General features: G+C 49.8%; 1 protein-coding gene across 1 annotated transcript in view; it reads right to left on the reverse strand.

Annotated features, from left to right (window-relative positions):
* Nucleotides 1-11,142: 11,142 nt before the first annotated feature.
* Nucleotides 11,143-18,003, reverse strand: part of VOPP1 (VOPP1 WW domain binding protein) — a 129,613-nt gene continuing 122,752 nt past the window's right edge. The window contains exon 5 of the mRNA XM_075558158.1: nt 11,143-14,040. Within this exon, the coding sequence (XP_075414273.1) occupies nt 13,850-14,040 (191 nt within the window). The 3' untranslated portion in view covers nt 11,143-13,849. The remainder of the gene's footprint in view (nt 14,041-18,003) is intronic.

Genomic DNA, 18,003 nt, shown 5'->3' on the forward strand with positions numbered 1-18,003 from the left:
TCTGACCTCCACCACACCTGGTTACCACTACCAACTGCTCTTAAAGGAGTCACATGAAAAGATCTTCAATGGAGTGAAAGGAAAATAGGAATTCAAAACCATAAAACAGAACCGCACTCACTGGTTAGATAGCGGTTGCTGGGATCCCCAAGACTATACCCCTTAGTTGCCTTTCAGATTTGGAATTGAAATCACCCTAATTTTCCAACAGGATCCCTTCAGATCAAGGATATAAGCCGTCCTCCTGTATCTGACCTGGCATAGGGAGTTACACTGTACCCCGCAAGTTTAGGAGCATTGAGGTCCTCAGAATGCACTTGCAATTACAGCGCCAGCCCCAAGTTCAGCCGCTCTAGTCAACCAATGTGGCCAAAAGGTGTGATGCCTCTCAGCTTCTTAGGAGCTCGTGTGTTTACCTGAAGAATGACCTTACATTTTCTGGACTCTTAACTGAAGATTTTATTACCGCTCCCCCACACCACTCCCCACCCCATCCCTGTCTTCATCTTTATACCATCCTTTCCTGATGGTTCTTGCTTTGGTTGTTGCTAATTGCCCTTGAGTATATTTTAATGCAGGGTGCAATGAGCAAATGGCGTAGGGGCCATGTCTGACCTCCTCCGGCTACAGGAGAAAGAAAATGCAGCCCCCACCCCCCCGCAGCCCAAGGCCAGTCGTCACCAAGCAAAGGGCAGACTGACCTCAGCCCTCCATCCTTTGTGCAACGGTACCCTTCTCTTCCGCTACATCATTTATGTGTTGTGATAACGAAACAAAAAATACTCACAACTGTGGGGATTGATTATGGAAGTTAACAGGTTACCAAGTGGTGAGAATAATAAGTTCTTTTGTCTATAAGGCCTCTTCTTAGCCATACTGGCAGGTTTTCCCTCTCTGATTCTTAGCTTCTTAGCCATATGGTCCCTTGGTCTCAGTACAGATCCTCTGCCGTGCTTCATGGTCTGCCTGCTGCTCCTCGGCTGTGTCTCCGGATCTTAATGCTGTGCTCTCTGGGGCCTCTGCCCCTTCCGACAGGGTTCCCACACGGGCTCTGCTGGTGGCTCTTCTTCCTTGATGATCATGCGAGTCTTTCTTCCTGCATCTGAGATGCCACACTCTTCTACCCACTAATCCACGTGACTCGCATGCCCCTAGTCAATCATTTGATGAGAATTACAAAGACATGGGGAGACGAACCAAAGGCAACTCATTTCATTTCCCCACAGTGACCTTAGGAGCATGGATGTCATCCTTGCCGAGGTGCCATTTTGTTTTTATTTTACGCCAAGCACTTCATAAACAGTTCACTTGATATTTTTTGTTGTTAGGTGGTTGAGTTGTTTCACCCATAGCAACCGTATGTACAACAGAAAGAAACATTATTCTGTCCGGTGCCATCCGTACAAGCGTTACATTTAAGCCCATTGTTAAGCCACTCTCTCTTGTGCTTAGTCTCTCTCTCTCTCTCTCTCTCTCTCTCTCTCTCTATATATATATATATATATATATATATATATATATATATATATATACACACACACACACAGTATATACTTTAATATAAGCCGAGTTTTTCAGCACATTTTTAATGCAGTTTGTGTGGTAAAATTAGGTGCCTCAACTGATAGTCCAGTTGGGTTATGTTCGAGTATATACGGTGTATGTGTGTGTGTGTGTGTGTGTGTATATATATATATATATATCTTTGTTGTGAATTGGGTGAAGGTTTACACAGAAAATCATCTGTTTTATATCCACAGTTCGTTCACATTTTATATCCTCTCATTCACTGAAATCACCTCAATGACCCCTTACCCCTACTTTCTTCTTGTATTTCCTGCTCACTCACCCACCCATTCTCTCTCTCTATCTTTCTCTCTCACACACACATACACTTTCCTTTTCAGAAGAGGTACCATGAATGACATTACACACACACACACACACACACACACGCACACATACACACACTGGATGCACAGAACTAGGCTCACCGGCCTGTAATCTTCCTGCTTCCTGCCTCACCTGTGCCCTTGTCTCACTGGTTTGCACCTCCGTGACTCTGAGGGGCACTTAGGGACTAGTGTCAGATTTAAGGACTTGCGTCAGACTAGGCAGGGATTCCTTCTTGATGTGTAATCACTTCTTGATACAAAGCTCTTTCTTACACACATGTCAGTGCCACTGGATTTGTTTCTCCAGACCAGTGATCTCAACCTGTGTGTCGCTACCCCCTTGGGGGTTGAACGACCCTTTCACAGGGTCGCCCGATTCATAACAGCAGCAAAGTGACAGTGCTGAAGTAGCAACGAAAAGAATTGGATGGCTGAGGGGTCACCACACCTGAGGAACTGTATGAAAGGATTAGGAAGGTTGAGAACCACTGCTCTAGACCAAAGGTCGGCAAACCTTTGAGATGGAAGAGCCAATCCTGCCTCTCACAACAATTCAAAAAATATTTGAGAGCCATAAATATGCTTTTACAAACAAACGAAATCACCAGTGTATGAATAATATTCTTTAGAAAATTTCCATTTTATTTCAGAGCCACAGGTACATACATTGGCACTTTGCCATCCCCTGCTCTTCACCACCCCCGCCTAAGCCACTGGACCTCCAGAGGCCTTCCTCTGAGCCCTCTGTCCTCTCTGAAATCTCCCAAGCATGCTGGAGAGTAAGCACTCCCTCCTCCCTGACCACGGAGTCATGTAAGATACAAACAACCCGCATGAGATAATTCACTCATATTGCAATCCGTACCGCCCATCCGAAGAGAACAAGCTGAGAGCCAGATACACTGTCTGAAGCCTGTTGACGGAAGTTTTTCGACCGCTCCTGAGACTCCTTTTTTCCTTGCTTATAGCCCCTTACCTTTCTGCTGCTCCAGGGGGCAGGGTTTGTTCAACAAGATCGCTCTGTTTCCTAGAACAGTGGTACCCAACACTTAGGTTGGGTTCTTTAAAGAAGCAAAAAGAGTGACACATGTGTTTGTATACAAAACCAAAACCAAGCTCACTGCCATTGCGTCCACATCAATTCACAGCGACCCTCTAGGATGGGATAGAAATGGCTGTTACCTTTGTAGAAGTAGGTATGCCTGGGCCGGCTCAAGTCAGGCTTCTCCTGAGTCCTGTAGCTGTGGAAGCTGATGAGCAAGAAGCATGATGACAAAGTGGGGTGGTTGGGGGGCACACACAGCTTGTGGATGTAGACGTGGATGAGAACAAGGCTGGCTAAGTGACTCTATCATTGGTGGTAGTCCACTGAGGGTTTCTGGGATCGGCAAGCAATTCAACAGGACATCAAGGAACCAGATGCAGGATGCAGCTCCAGCAGAAGGTGAAGAACCAAAGAGAACTCGGTTCTGCTTATACAAAAGGCTGTGCCCCAAGGAGGTGTCATCAGACTGCCGCCTGACTGATAGGTTGGGCTCCACCCTACTTCACCCAGGAATGCCTCGCTGACATAGATTCATAACTATCACACTCTCCCGTTGGTCCCTGTCTCATGAACTCAGTTACTCATGACAGGCTGCTCAAACCACCCATGTTAGGTAAACACCTGGATAGTGTAGATGGATAGGAAATGAGCTACTAAGTAAAAATTTGCCCATTCAGATCCACATAGAAGTGCCTTGGAAATAAAGCTAACAACAACAGCTATGTCCCAAATAAAATCCAATTGTCGCAGTGGTGAAGGATTCTCCTACAAACCAAAAGTTTGTTGGTTCAAACCTACCAGTTGCTTCATGGGACAAAGATGTGGCAATCTGCTTCTGTACAGATTACAGTCATGGAAATCCTACGACAAATTTCCACTCTGTTCTGCAGGGTCTCTATGAGTCAGAATTCACATGCAAGGTCTCTATGAGTCAGAATTCACATGCAAGGTCTCTATGAGTCAGAATTCACATGCAGGGTCTCTATGAGTCAGAATTCACATGCAGGGTCTCTATGAGTCAGAATTCACATGCAGGGTCTCTATGAGTCAGAATTCACATGCAGGGTCTCTATGAGTCAGAATTCACATGCAAGGTCTCTATGAGTCAGAATTCACATGCAAGGTCTCTATGAGTCAGAATTCAATGGGGTAGGCTTGGTTTTTATGATTCAATTATGTGAGTGTAAGTTCAGAAGACAACATGAGTTGCTGTGCATTTTCTAGAGAGTGTGGTGAAGAAATGAGTTATCTCTATTTTCAGTAAAGAGCAGAGAAGCCAGGGACACCTGCCTGGAATACAAGATCATGGCCTAACAGCCAGGTGAGCAGAGAGGCTTACAAAGGAGTGGAGTGGGAAGCTGAGAACAAGGTAAATACCTGCGGAACGTACATCAAATGCACAGGCCCTGGGCTGGCTTAGGAAGAACTGGTGCTTGCCTCTCCTTGAAGAACATTGAAGAGTCTGCCCCCACAGCGACGCCGTGGCTAGGCATCTCCTGGATAATGAAGAGAATTCAGGAGGACGTTGACTGCAGAGAATCAACAGGTGTGGTCGGGAAGTGGCTACTTGACGACTTTCAATGTACTCCACTTTTCATATAGACAGAATGCTGTAGTTCTGTGTATAAGCTTACTGAAGTTATATGTGTCAAAGGCCTGGGGGGCAGGGGGGATGTACCTGTACAGGAAGTTAAATCTAAGATTTTATCTTGAAGAAACCAAGGTGGATGTGCACATAAAATAGCAACAGAAGACTCACTGCATTATTTATAATAGAGACAAATAAGCAACAAAATGAGGAAAGACAAATGTTTAAAAATCTGTGAATACTATAAAGCTCAAAGTGAAACACAACAAAATAAAATGAAACATCCTGATTCCAACTCAATAGGCAGCTTTATTGAGTCTGGAATAGTACTTCTAGAAGGTAGCACACAGCCTCATCGGTAACTTTCAACCGTCAATTTTGCAGTCAGTAGCCCAGTGCCAAACCCACAGCGCCACAGACAGTAAAACCACGGGGAAAAAAAAGCAAGAGGAGAGTAACCAAACTCAGAGGAATTGTGGTGGTGGGGACACGAGTCCATGTTATTACGTGGAGTCTTCATTACTCATGCCATGCTAACAAGCTCTGGCCACCACAGGAGTCGCAGTCTGAATGGGAACTGGCAGGAGATCGGGGCTCCACACAACCACCCAGCCGCAGCCTCTGCCATCTTCCACGTCTGGGCAAGGAGCGTCTTCTGGGGACGGTCCACTAAGGCTCTACTCGATCCTAAGGCTTCAGGCTCAGGCAAGGAAGGAGAGCCCCCACCACCTTGACCGGGGTTGTAGGACCAAGCCCCGGGGGGCTTAGGCCAACTGGTTTTCAGTCCAGCGCCCCGCAGAGCCCCACATTGTTGGTGGGGCGGAGAAGGTGAGGCTGCAGTACTGCCCAGACAGGAACTAGCTTCAGGTGTTAAGCATGGGATGATGGCCTCCAAAAATATTTCAGGGTGCAAACTCCTACACCTGTGACTCTAACCTGTTTGGGGAACAGACTTTTCTGTGTTAAGTGAACGAGGCCACTTCCAGGGTGAAGTGTTTTCTACACCTCATCCCTCCAAGAAGGAGTATCACAGACACAGAGAGAAGCAGCGGGGTCCAGGGACTCCGGGCCTTAGGGAGATTGCCACGGATGGAGAGCGGCTGGGGCTCGAGAGAGGAGCCTCTCCCAGCACCTGCCCCCACTCCCATCGGGTGAGGTCCCCAAGATCAAGATCGGGTGCCCTGATTTTGAACTTCAGCCATCAGGACTGAGTAAAGGCCTTTCTGTCCTTTAACTCCCCACCGTGCACTTTGAGAAAAGCAAGACACGAAGCATCTAACAGCCAGCATGTCTGACATCGCCTTCACACCCATGCTCAATGCAGACCCTGGTGTTCTAAACTGAAAAAGAAAGTGGAGGAACCAAGGCTAGTCACATACGGCGGGCACAGAGCACCGCGTGAGGGCCGCTAGTCGTCCTCAGCGGGAGAGTGTGGAAATGCCCTGGAATTGGGGGCGGAAAGGCCTACGGGGGGGGGGGGGGGGGTTGAGGGGGTGGGGTGTGTGTGTGTGTGTGTTTTCAAAGCAAGATTTCCTTTTTCTTCTTGCTTCTCTGGAGTCCACCACATTATCTGAAATGCGCATGTATTGCTTTCGTAACCAGATAGGAAAAACATCTGGGTTTTATTTTGTTTAGAATAAAGATTAGCGGAACCATGACTCAGTAGAGGTGCTGCTAAAGACGCCGCGCCCCTCCCCTTGTCCCCCGCCCTGTCTCTCCCCCCCCCCCCCCGAGGGCGGCCAGGTGGGCCTGCGCAGATGGCGGGCAAGAGGCGCCCACGGGGCAGAGCTGCCCCCTCCCGCCCTGCCCGGAAGTTTCCTGCGCCTGCGGGCCCTCCTGCTGGGCTGGCCGGGGGGGGGGGGGGGGGGGGCTCCCCGAGCTCCGCCCCCCCGCCCCCCCCCTCCGCAACCGCACAGCCAGGCAGCATCTCCAGGAACCTTTTGGGCATCTGCTTTACAGATCCATCTGCTTTACAGATCTGGAAAGGCGATTCAGAAAGCCCCCACCCCCTCCCGGGGCAGTTCTGACTGCGTCCCCTCCGCGGGTGTCAGCAGTGCTGCGGTGCCTGATTGTGTCCCCCTGGCCACTCGGGAGGCAGGTCGCAGGAGCAGGGAGGTGGAGGGGAAGAGTCCAGGGTGGGGGCAAACTTGGTTGGTGCCAGAAGGCGATAAAGAAAATGACACGGCCCCCAAGGTGTAAGATGGCCAGAAATGATGGACTCTTCGGGCTGGCTGCTGAGGGTATTGCCTGCAAGGTCCCGTGGAGCGTGCATCCTGGTCTGGAGACTCCGTGCCACGGAGGAGATGTGGGCTCCTCGATTCTAGGGGGGCAGGGTAGAACTGCCCTGTCGGTTTCAGAGACTGAGAACACAAAGCCCCGTCTTTTCTCCCACGGTGGTCTCGAATTGCAGACCTTGCATGTAACTACTCAGCCAGCCAGGGCCCAACTCCCTCAAATGAGCTTCTGGTCACTGACTTTCATCCAGCCCCTTCATGCAAAGGATCCTGTCACCCACCTACCTATATCCACTTCTCTTCTTGCCAAGCCCTAGGGAACAAAGGTGGTGGAAGAGGCCCTTGAGACCTTTGAGGTCCCCTTTGCCTGGAGAGTTGAGGCCAGATGACCGAGGGTTTGAGAGGCCTGATGAGACGGCGAGTCTGGGATCTGTGTCCTAGATCTCTTTGTTTGCCCAGATTGGGCCTGTGGCCAATAGGGTGTTAAGCTGATGAAGATGAGGAAGGCTGTTGTCACATACTCCCTTCAGTGTGCTGATAGCAACTTCCTCCTTCCGGGAACATCTGAGTTGCTTTGGAGACCTTGGTGCAGATCCAAGTAGTGACAGCCATATGGCTGGATTCACGTGGGGGACAGGTGACCACAGGATTGGCCCTGAGTTTAACAGACCCAAAGCACTTGCTCTCAGGAATGCGCCTGAGGCTACACTAGAGCAGCTGTCTCTTTTCTGGGGTGCTCCTGAGCAGCAGCAGATGCCACTTCCAAATTGACCACCTTTGGAAAGTGGAATGAATGCGGACCTGCACATGGAGTGCAGCCAGCCCTGGCTAAGGAGCGCCAGGAACTCACTCACTTTAACTCCAGGCACTGCGTGACCTTCAGACTCAGGATATGGGTTACAGGCATTTGACTGTTTAGAGACTTGTGTTGGTTCATTCGCTCAGTTGACGGGCATAGAGGGGGCGGGGGCATCAGGAAGTTTGAATGTTTTCCACAGTCTTTTTAGAATAGGCTGGATGGTGTTATAATTAACCCACAAGAAAGCTAAGTAATTTCTCACTCTAGATCTGCTGTCTCAAAAGTAACCAGTAGCCAGGAGGAGGTTTGTGTGCCTGAAATGACGTGCAACTGAGAAGAGCTCGTGAGCACAAAACATGCACTGGATTTTGGAGGCCATATGGACCAGAGGGAGCCCACAGGTGGGGCAAACAGAGGAGACGCTCAGCTGCTAATGGAAAGGGGGGCACTTTGAGTCTGTCCAGACACCTTGGCAGTAAAAGGCCTAGTGGTCTAGTTTTGCAGAACCACCCATTGACAGAGTGTTATCTTGACACACAAGGTCATCAGGAAATAGGGTTTGGCTTGGTGACAACTGGTGGTGATAGAAATAGGGTGGAAAGTCTTTCATGAACTATGGTTTACATTGTTTGCAGGTTGAAATGGTAGTGCTTTAGTACATTAGATTGAATAGGTTTAAAATACTTTTTTAAAATGTGGTTGATAAAAATTTTGAATGAACTAGCTACTCCTTGGAAGAAAGAGACGTTCTGCTCTCCCCAGGAGTTGCCGTCTTGGAAACCCTAGAGAGCAGTTCTCCTCTGCCCTGTCGGTCCAGATTGAGTTTGAATCCACTTGCTGGCAGTGGGTAGTGGATGCAGAGGGCCGAGTCCCTCAGTGGCACAAATGATTAAGTGCTTGATTACCAGCCAAAAGGATGGTGGCTCGAAGCCACCCAGAGGTCTGAACCCAGGTGCAGAAGGTCTGGGGATTTGCTTTCCAAACGCCACAGACGTGAAAAGTCTATGGAACAGTTCTGCTCTGCACCCACAGGTGAGTCAATGACACCGGTACAGGAAGGGAATAAGGTCCTGCCAGCACAGCCAAGCTGGAAGAGGAGCGGGGTAATACAAAGGTGAGTGTAAGCTTGGGATACTCACAGGTCTTGTCATGAAAAGATTATTCTCAAGCTGTGGTAGTTACATAATCTTGTGTCAATGTGAGGGTAGGGAGAGTAAAGGGGTGAAGTCTAGCCGTTCAATCAGGCCACAGCCTGATGATGTCTCCTTGTGGGCATGGCCTTCACATGAAGATTCTGGGAAGTTCCTCTCTGACTTTGTCTTCCTGTTGAAAAGCCACATGGAGACTTGATGAGACCTGCGAGAGGAAAGCTCTCTCTTTTACTTTCCTGTTGAGGAGCCACTTGGAGACCTGGAGGAGCCTTGGGGAGACCCGTGCCAGTGCCGAGGTGCTTTCACCACCACTGGATCCACAAGACTTTCCACCCACCGGCCTGTGATCTTCCTGCATTCGGCATCATTGCATGTGCTGCCTTAGTCTGAAGAGAAATTTATGGACTAGTATCAGACATATGCACTACTATTGGACTTATGGACCTGATCTGGACTGGGCTGTTTTCTAAATATACAACTGCTCTTTGATATAAAGCTCTCTCTTACACACTTATGAGTGTCTCTGGATTTGTTTCCCTAGTCAATCCGGACTAACACACAAGAGTGTCTCCTTTTCAGCTCTATAGGTTTAGCACCCACCACTGCAGGTTGCTCTGCGTCTGAACCCAGTTGACAGCACCTCACAGTACAGAGCGATGCACACCATGCTAGACTGGAAGCATGGTGAGGTGGTGGTGTGTGTGGTACCCACGGGTTTCCTTCTGTACACAATCCTGGTCTAAGAAGGCACTGTGTTTGGAGAATGTACTCAGAGGAAATCACTGCATTAGAACATGTCTAACCCATTGTAAGAAGTTAACTAGGCTAACAGCCCACCTTCCAGCACTTGTGCCAGGAGCTAACTCTGGGAGAAAGCCTGCTCTCATGTCATTCAGCCCTGCAGCCAGCTGCTCCGTGAACATGGGGGCAGGCATGGAGACACAGGCCACCACTGGCATTGCTGTCCCCGGAACTTGCAGATTGTCAGCTGGGAGCTTCTGAGTAGTTCTAATCTCTGTGGCCACCCCACTGTCCCCTCCCTCTTTGCCAGTCTGCTTCACCACAGCATTCCCACCTGCTCTCTGCATTTCAGAAGTCACTCCACTTCTCTGCTTGGGTACATTTTTATTTAACAAGCTGGTAAGAATTTTTTGGAGTTCAGGGAAACTTTGAAAGGACAAATAAAAGTGAGGGCTTATTTGCCATCTCCAGTCAAGAGCTAGACTTGTGACACAGCCAGCCATTTCACTGGGATCTGGGAATTGATTCCAACCTGACCACTGTTGTTGTCAGGTACTGTTGAGTCAGCTTTAACTCAGAGCAACAGCAGAAATACTGTGCACCATCTTCACGCCTGTTGTATTTGAGCCCGTGGCTGCAGCCACTATGTCACTCCATTGCATTAAGGGTCTCCCTATGCTTCGATGACCTTCTACTAGTATGTTGAGTGTCTTCCAGCCTGCCTTCCAGCACTGGATTGGACAGTGTTCTCTTGCAAGTCAGTTTTTAGTGGTGAACCCCTCAGAAGAGTAATATTGGGCAAGTTGACTGCTTCCATCTTGCACCCTGCTGCCACCAGGAGGATCTTGGCAAGTTCAGTATTGGCTTCCTGGGTGGTACAATGGTTACCATACTTGGCAGCTAGCCAGGTTGGCATTCACGCCAAAGGGTCTCGGGAGAAAGGCCTGGTGACCAGCTTCTACATAATCCACCAAGGAACGTCCCATGGTGCACAGTTCTCCTACCAACAGAGCCTCTGTCGGGAAGCTGGAGCCAATCTGACAGCAACCTGTTTTTGTGAGTTCTTTGGGGTAGGTATTGGGAGTGCCAGATTAAACAGCATGATGTTTCTCAGACGGCTGGACAGGGCAGTGTGTGCTAGGCCATCTCCCAGGATAGGTAGAAGGATGTCCTCAAGCTTGTGTCCACAGTAGGATGGCAGGGACCATTCCCTTGAACTAGGGTTTTAAGAAGGCAAAGTATAAAATGCTTCCTTACAAACTTCATCTCATTGAGTTAATTTATTTAAAATGCAGTGTAACGGGAGCAGCTGTGCCCTGCCATTCTGTCTATGGTAGAAATATCATTTCTGACCTAGCAGAGCTGGGCTGTAAAATGCAAGGTTCACCTACACACCAGAAAACAGATGGAGGCCTGGGTTCCCTAATGCCAGCGTGCATCATCTGCGAGTTTGCTTCTGTCCTTCTGTCGGCCTTCGTTGTTGCTTGTCCCTTCGCATCGTTTCTTACAATGCGAACAGGAAGTACTCTATGTTCTTCGATGCTATCTCACTTCCAGCATTCCAGCTTCCCTGAGAATGGACCAAACACTTGGCCCACTCCTCCCCACCCTCAGTGGACCGGATGCACTGCGAGTCCTCCTGCGGCGTCACCCCTCCTCCTTCCCCTCCCCGACAAAACAATCCAGGCACACGCCCAAATGTGTTTTATTTTGCATACATAGGAAACAGTACCCTATCAAAAGAACGAAAACTAAGGAAATGAGCCAGGGTTGCAGAGGGAGAACATGCACAGGTCAACTTCAAGTTTACTCCTGACCACAGCCCCCTTCGAGGGGGGACAGCCCACTGGGAACACACAGGAAACAAGAATGGCCAGGGAAGGTCACCAGAGGTGGGGTTTCAGTACACGGTACCAGTGTCCTCGGGAGCACATGTCTTTCACACAAACACGGGATATACAATGCCCAGCACTGCCCGGCACGCGGTCTCTGTGTATGATGTGCTTTCAAAATAAGGAGCACAATTCAGCCAGAGGCTTTGGGGCGCCTGCACAGCCAGACCCTGCGTCCCTCCTTCCGAGGGAGCGCTTCCCATGCTTCTTGATTTAAAAAGGAGGAGGGAGGAGGTGAAGTAAAAAACACAAAATAAACGGCCTGAAGGAAGGGGAATTGTGGGGCCCATGGAGTTGTTCCTTGGTGGTAAACAGCAAGACATTGTGCTTTGTTTTCTCACTTAACACAAGGAGCCGAGCATGGGGAGGTATTGCCATCAGTGACAAGAGGTCAGAGGTCACAATAAAAGTGGTCAAAGACACTGGCGGCATCTGTGTTCACAAACTTCATGCCCAAGGGGTGTCATCGCTGCCCCCACCCCCAACCCCACCCCAAGCGTCTCCCATGCAATTCTCTAGGAGACCCCAAGACGCTATGGTCAGGGGAGTCTGAGAGCAGTGGTGTCTGCCCCATCCCAAGCCCTCAATCCTCTCCTCTCACTAGAAGCCCCTGGGTGGTGCCCATGGTCGACGTGCTCAGCTGCTAACTGAAAGATGGGCGATTCAAGTCCACTCAGAGGCACGTTGGAAGAAAGGCCTGGCCATCTGCTTCTGAAAATGGACCTCTGAAAATGGCACGGGGCCCAGTTCTACTCTGACACCCCTGGGGTCGCGCTGACTCAAAGGCAATTGTGTTGTTACCCCATACAAATACCCCAGGGGAGCATGGACACCACCTGGTCCAGGGCAATGAGAACCCAGCATCCTACAGTGGACTGCTAGAGCTCACAGTCAGTGAGGAACAGCTCTTCCAGAGGCTCCACTTGGATCATTTCTCAAGGAAGTACCACCCCTCCCTTCCCACTACACTACACACACCACACATGGGCGTTCAGGGAGCCTGGCTACACAGTTTTGCCCTCACACTACATGACACATCAAGCCTACATCTGGGTAGACGTACACTATCAACACTACTCTCTACGTCGAGACACAGAACAGCCACCACGCTCACTGCCAGTGATTCCAGGTGAGTCAGGCTTCTTTGCCAGGGATTTGCATGTCTAAGCACCTCCTTTATTCTAATCCCATTACATGCTCAGGAACAATGACTTCAGTGGTTTTTGAAGAATTCTCTCTGCACCCCCAGATGTCTGCGTTCTTAGCTTGCTCCTGGTCCCCCAGGCCCCGCACACATGGCTGAGATTAGCTGCTGCCACCATTGCCCCAAAGGAGGCCTGGGGGTGCTGTGGATTAGGCACTGGTCTGCTAACCACAAAGTCAGTGGTTCAAATCCACCAGAGAAAGATGAGGCTGTCTTCTCCTATGAAGATTCACAGCCTCAGACACCCTATCTAGGGTCACTGTGAGTCGGAACAGAATAGATCGTGTGTTGTTTTTTTTTGGTGGGGGGAGGGTTCCCATTGCCCCAGGCTGAGCATGTTCAAATGTCCCTGCTCCCACAGAAACCCTCTCCTGCTCCCCCCACTAAAGTCTGCTCACGCCTCTGCTAAACATGCCCCGGAGGGGAGCAGCTATGCTCTGAGGGCGGCCAGCAAGTGAGCATCCCAGAAAGACACCCTCCTCCGCTGACCATCCAAGTGCTTCTTCAAGTGCTTCTGAGAGCGGGAAGCCTTTTCTCCAGAGTCCGACCAAATGCTCATCAAAGCAGCCTTCCTGCTTGGGCAGGGAGCGTGATTTCCAGTGCATGAAAGTCACACTCTGTAGTGGCTCTTGGGAACCTGTAGACACCCATTTCACTGCCCGGAGCTGGAAGCCGGGAACATCTGCTTTTCCCAGCTGTGGTGCAAGGGAGGCCCCGCTTCAGCAGGAGCCACTGCGGTGGCTCTGGGGACACAGAGGAGCTGAGGCGCGTCCTCTCTGCTGCGGGTCTCCCTCAGCATGTCCTAAAAGAGCAGCACGGCTCAGAGTCAGTGTCTGCAAGTCCCCCTGCACAAGCTGCTGGTCCACTTCACTGGAGAGCCAGGCTTCCAGTCCTCTGGAGGGAGGCTGGCCCAGGCCAGGGCGCCATGGGCTCGCCAGTCAGGTGGGCTCCCCCGGACCCTCCTCCTCCCAGCCTCTCTTTTGAAGATCTGGGTTTGCCACGTTCAGACCTGCAACCTTGGGGCGGTCACCACACTGGCAGAGAGCACAGATTACAGTAGAAGAGACACGAGAGAGGAGACACGGTGTGAATTCAAACACTGGTCCTCCGTGGAAAACTTGAAAGGGCGCTGTGCTTGCTTTGAAGAGATCAAAGAGAAAGTTGTCCTTAGTGGGCGCATCGGGCCACTCCTTACGGGAAATGTGACGGGGACAGCGAGGCCCGGGTGAGCCCTCCTGTCTACTGCAGTGGGGCCGTGTTGCTTCCCTCCTTCACACCTGCAGGTGTCGTCGACCCCCACTTACTTGGCCTTCACCACCTGTTCGTAGGGGGGTGGGGGGGTGTTGCAATAGGATGGGGGTGGTGGGTAGGCTGTACTGCCCTGGGGAGAATTGGGTTGGACCTGGAAAGCCATCGCCATGGGATTCCCGACGGGGTTCATGCCTGGTCCTCCGGGGTCGGTGTAATACGGTGGCCCTGGCTGCTGGATTCCTGAAAGATGGAAAGGCAAACAGATTTGAGCACAAAAGAGAACAGCCAGCCAGCACACCTAGGACCATGATGCCTAATCCAGTATTTAACTTGTATGTCTTGAGGGACTGGTGAACTCGGACACAATGGAGTCACGGGGTTATAGGGCCAAGCGAGAGCGACCCGCATGGTGCAGAGCAGTCCGTGCAGAGCACCCATTCTACGGGAGGGCGACAGCGAATGACAGCTGGGACCCAAAGTCACAGAAGGTGGCTACAGCAGGGAGGGAGAGTCCACAGGATCGGGGATGGTACGGGGCCTAAGGCTCAGCTGTCACCAGCCCCAAACCAGAGCACTGAAAAGAAAATGAGAGAGAGAGAGAGAGAGAGAGAGAGAGAGAGAGAGAGAGAGAGAGAGAGAGAGAGAGAGAGAGAGAGAGAGAGAAGGAAATCTGCAGCTCCTTGTTGGGAAAACTAGAAAGAGAACCACAATTTCCTGACTGACTGACTCATAGCCTAGAATTATCACTGGCAGCTCCGCCCCTGCTTTGAGAGCACAGTTGACAGGAGACAGGTTCAGAGGAACACGCTCATTCCCACCTGCTGAGCTAAGATAGACTAGGCCAGTTTTGTCAGGGCAGGGAGTACCTGTCCTCCAGGTGAGTGCCAGGTGAGTTCTAGTCCCCAGCGAGAAAACCTCCCTTGCTGGCAGGGCAGCACAGGGCTGGGTGGTCCCGTCCACAGAGCCTCTCCTGATCACTCCTGATCATTGACGTGCCTCTCCTCCGCTACACTCCCAGCTGCTGACCCCATAGCCTCCCACACATCCACTGGCCTATAAGCTGGCCTCCCCTGAGGCTCCTGGCTACCTGCAAGTCTCCTTTCATAGCACCTTCCCTGGTTCTTTCTTTCCAACCACCACCAGGTTGCTGGCATCCTGTTCATGCCGTTAGGCAAGGTCCTTCCTTTGCACTCAGGAGTAAACTGAGGCCAGCTTTACGGCGACAGACGATGCGTTCTTCCTGGAAGACCTTTGTCACCCACAACATCCTCTTCCCCAACTCATTTCTTCCTCAGTCACATTTGTCTTTCAGATCTCAGTTCAGAACCATCCCCTCGAAGATGCGACATCAGGTGACCTCGTTCCTGGCTGAACAAGACACTCTCTCCTCTTAGCATTGGGACCCATGCAAGTACCTCTGTATCCAGGCACTCCCCACAGGGAGAGCCGCTCTGCTGAGCTTTCTGTACATGGCGATAGGCTGTCATGTGGTTTATGGATACTGGTTTTCATCTGGGTTTGGTGTCTGCCATCTCATCTGGTGCAGGGCACATGCTGATTCCAGAGACTGGCCTTTAGCAAAAGGTGCTCCACCCACCAACCTATGTTAACGCCACCCAGCACTCTGGAGATCAGGTATAACAAGTCGACCTCAGCTCGCTCTTGCAGTGAGCTGCTCCAATCTTCTCCTGGGCAGGGGCAGTGAGGTACCACAGGCTGTGTCTGCCTTGTACAGCAGCCTGGACCAGCCCGCCCTGGAGAATGATAAGCAACACTGGCTAATGTGTACTACCAGTTAACAGTCATCACTCATGGCTACTGGCAGGAACTAGAGGAGAGAATTTAAATATTTGACCATGGAAATGAAGAGGCCTTTGGAATATAAGGAATAATACACAAGAGGTGGATCAATTCTATACTTGTTGAAATATAAGAAATGTAAGGTGTTGGAATATAAGAAATGTAAGCCTAGGTGAAATCACCTGGCAGCCACAGCGATGGAAATCTGTGATGGAGACCCCGGGAGAAAATGAGCCAAAGCTGGGTCTTGAGGGGGCAGCTCCTGGTGCCTCGGGCAGATGGAGGCAATGAGACAGAGCACAAGCAGCGCAGGCAGGGAAGCACCCCACAGAGCTGTCCATGGCCCAGACATCTGGCAGGCTTCTGCTTCTTTGGCTGAAAGTAGAACTCTGGCAAGATGTGGGCCGTGCTGAACTATTCCATCCCCCACAGGAAGGAGAAACAGGAGAACTGGCACGGCCAGCTTGATTCCTACTGCGGAGGGCAGGCTCCGAGAGTACAGAGAAAGCAGGGAGACTTCAGCACATGTGTAAACCCGTGAGGGTAGGGCCAGGCCAGGTCAGGTGGAGTCCAGTAGACATAAGCTGCCTGGAATCAAAAGCACCTTAACACTCGTAAGTCCCTGTAACAGAGACGTGTGTGGAAATCTGCCCTGCAGCATCATTCCCCATGCCGCACAGGTGGAAGCAATTGAGATGGCCACTGACGACTGGCTATGCAAAATGTGGTGTACATTGTGTGTACACACAGTGGAATAGTGCGCGGCCATAAAGAGAAACGAGGTCTTGAGAGATGCTACAACATGGATAACCTTTGTTAATGTGCTGAGTGAAATAAGCCAATCAGGACGAAGGTGGTGGAACTTCACAAATATGAAGTATATGGAGGCTCTGTCTCTGCTTCACACTGATGGTTTCCCTCACCTGAATGCCTGTCTTGTCTTTGTGCTGTTTAAAGCTTAATAAGAAGACTTCTATTTGGTATATTTGAATCTGGGGTCATTTATTTTTTAATCCCATAGAAAAAATTCACAATTTTAGTGGAATCCAAAGCTGTCTTAGGGTTCAAGGAATGGAATAGGTACCAAACAAAGGGGGGTTCAACTACCCAGCCATTTTTCATGGATCGCTGAGGGACTCCCAGAGGGAAGTGATCTTGGATGTTGCGCCCTATGTTTTGGGGTGACTCTATAAGTCTTGCTGTGTGAGTTTTCTGTGTATTTGTTGGCAATCACTACCTCCAGGTGCAGGTAAGGATGTCGTTCGTAATCTCTTAAAGAACTCTTGAAAAGACAGCAGTTTGGCTAAAACTGAAATTAGATTCTAAGATACAGCTTCTGCATCGGTCTCAAGATCATGTTTTATGTGGATTGAGTCTCCGATGACTCCCCTCTGAACATAGACCAGGGCTATGAACAGCCTGGCTACCAGGCAGAGCACACTGCAAAGTGGATTATGGCCGATGCAGCTCGGTTAAAACTTATTACTTTATCACTTGATTTTCCCTAGTTTGACCCATTTTAAAGTTCTTGTTTTTAACCTTTTGTGCTTTCTTTTCGATTGAGGTTTTTCTCTCTTTCATTAGTGCTGTTAGCTTTTCTGCCCCTTTGGGCATGTTTTCCATTAAAGGAAGTCCAAGATGGGTGACTCTACAGCGAGAGGAGATGGATTAAGGGTTTCTCACAGGTATGGAGGGGAGGTTGGGGTAATGAGCTAATAATGAGTAAAAGAAAGAAGAAAATGGTCCAAGATTGATTGTGCTAATGATTCTACAACTCTTCTCGATACGATTGAACTAATGAATTGTATGATCTATGAATCATGTCCTAATAAAACTGATTTTTTAAAATTGTGTTTTATCACCCATAGGAGTGCTTGAATGTATTTATAGATTTATAAATTTTAAAAGAAATTGCACATGCTGAATGAACTCTGCCCTTAAGTGTTGGTGTACCACCCCCACCTCCACCCCTTTTCTTTTCTTTCTCTCTACCTGACTGGCAATGGTCCTGATTTACCACTACTGATGGCACTGAGTGGGGTTCTGGTTCTACCTTTTGAAAAAGATTTGTCTCTGCTAGTGAGAAATCCAAAGCTCTGCATACATCACTCTCCTAAAAGATTTTGAGTTTGTGGATTTCTATGCTCTTTGAGTTTCAAGAAGTGGGTGGGGGTACAAAGCTGGGCTTTTCTCTGCAGTTGGGAAAATGCTACATCTGGAGACACTATAGTAGTCTGCCTGCTAAGTCCTTCCCAAGACACAAATAAACACAGTGCCCCCCCCCCCCCGCCACTGCTTTTACATAGCTGCTTGGCACAGTCTTATTACAAATAAATGAATGCAGTTATTTTTGAAATTCTCTACATAGATAAGAGATCTCAGATCGACTCTCCTAGGATTTTT

The sequence above is a fragment of the Tenrec ecaudatus genome, chromosome 9 (assembly GCF_050624435.1).
Source record: "Tenrec ecaudatus isolate mTenEca1 chromosome 9, mTenEca1.hap1, whole genome shotgun sequence".
Classification (NCBI taxonomy): domain Eukaryota; kingdom Metazoa; phylum Chordata; class Mammalia; order Afrosoricida; family Tenrecidae; genus Tenrec; species Tenrec ecaudatus.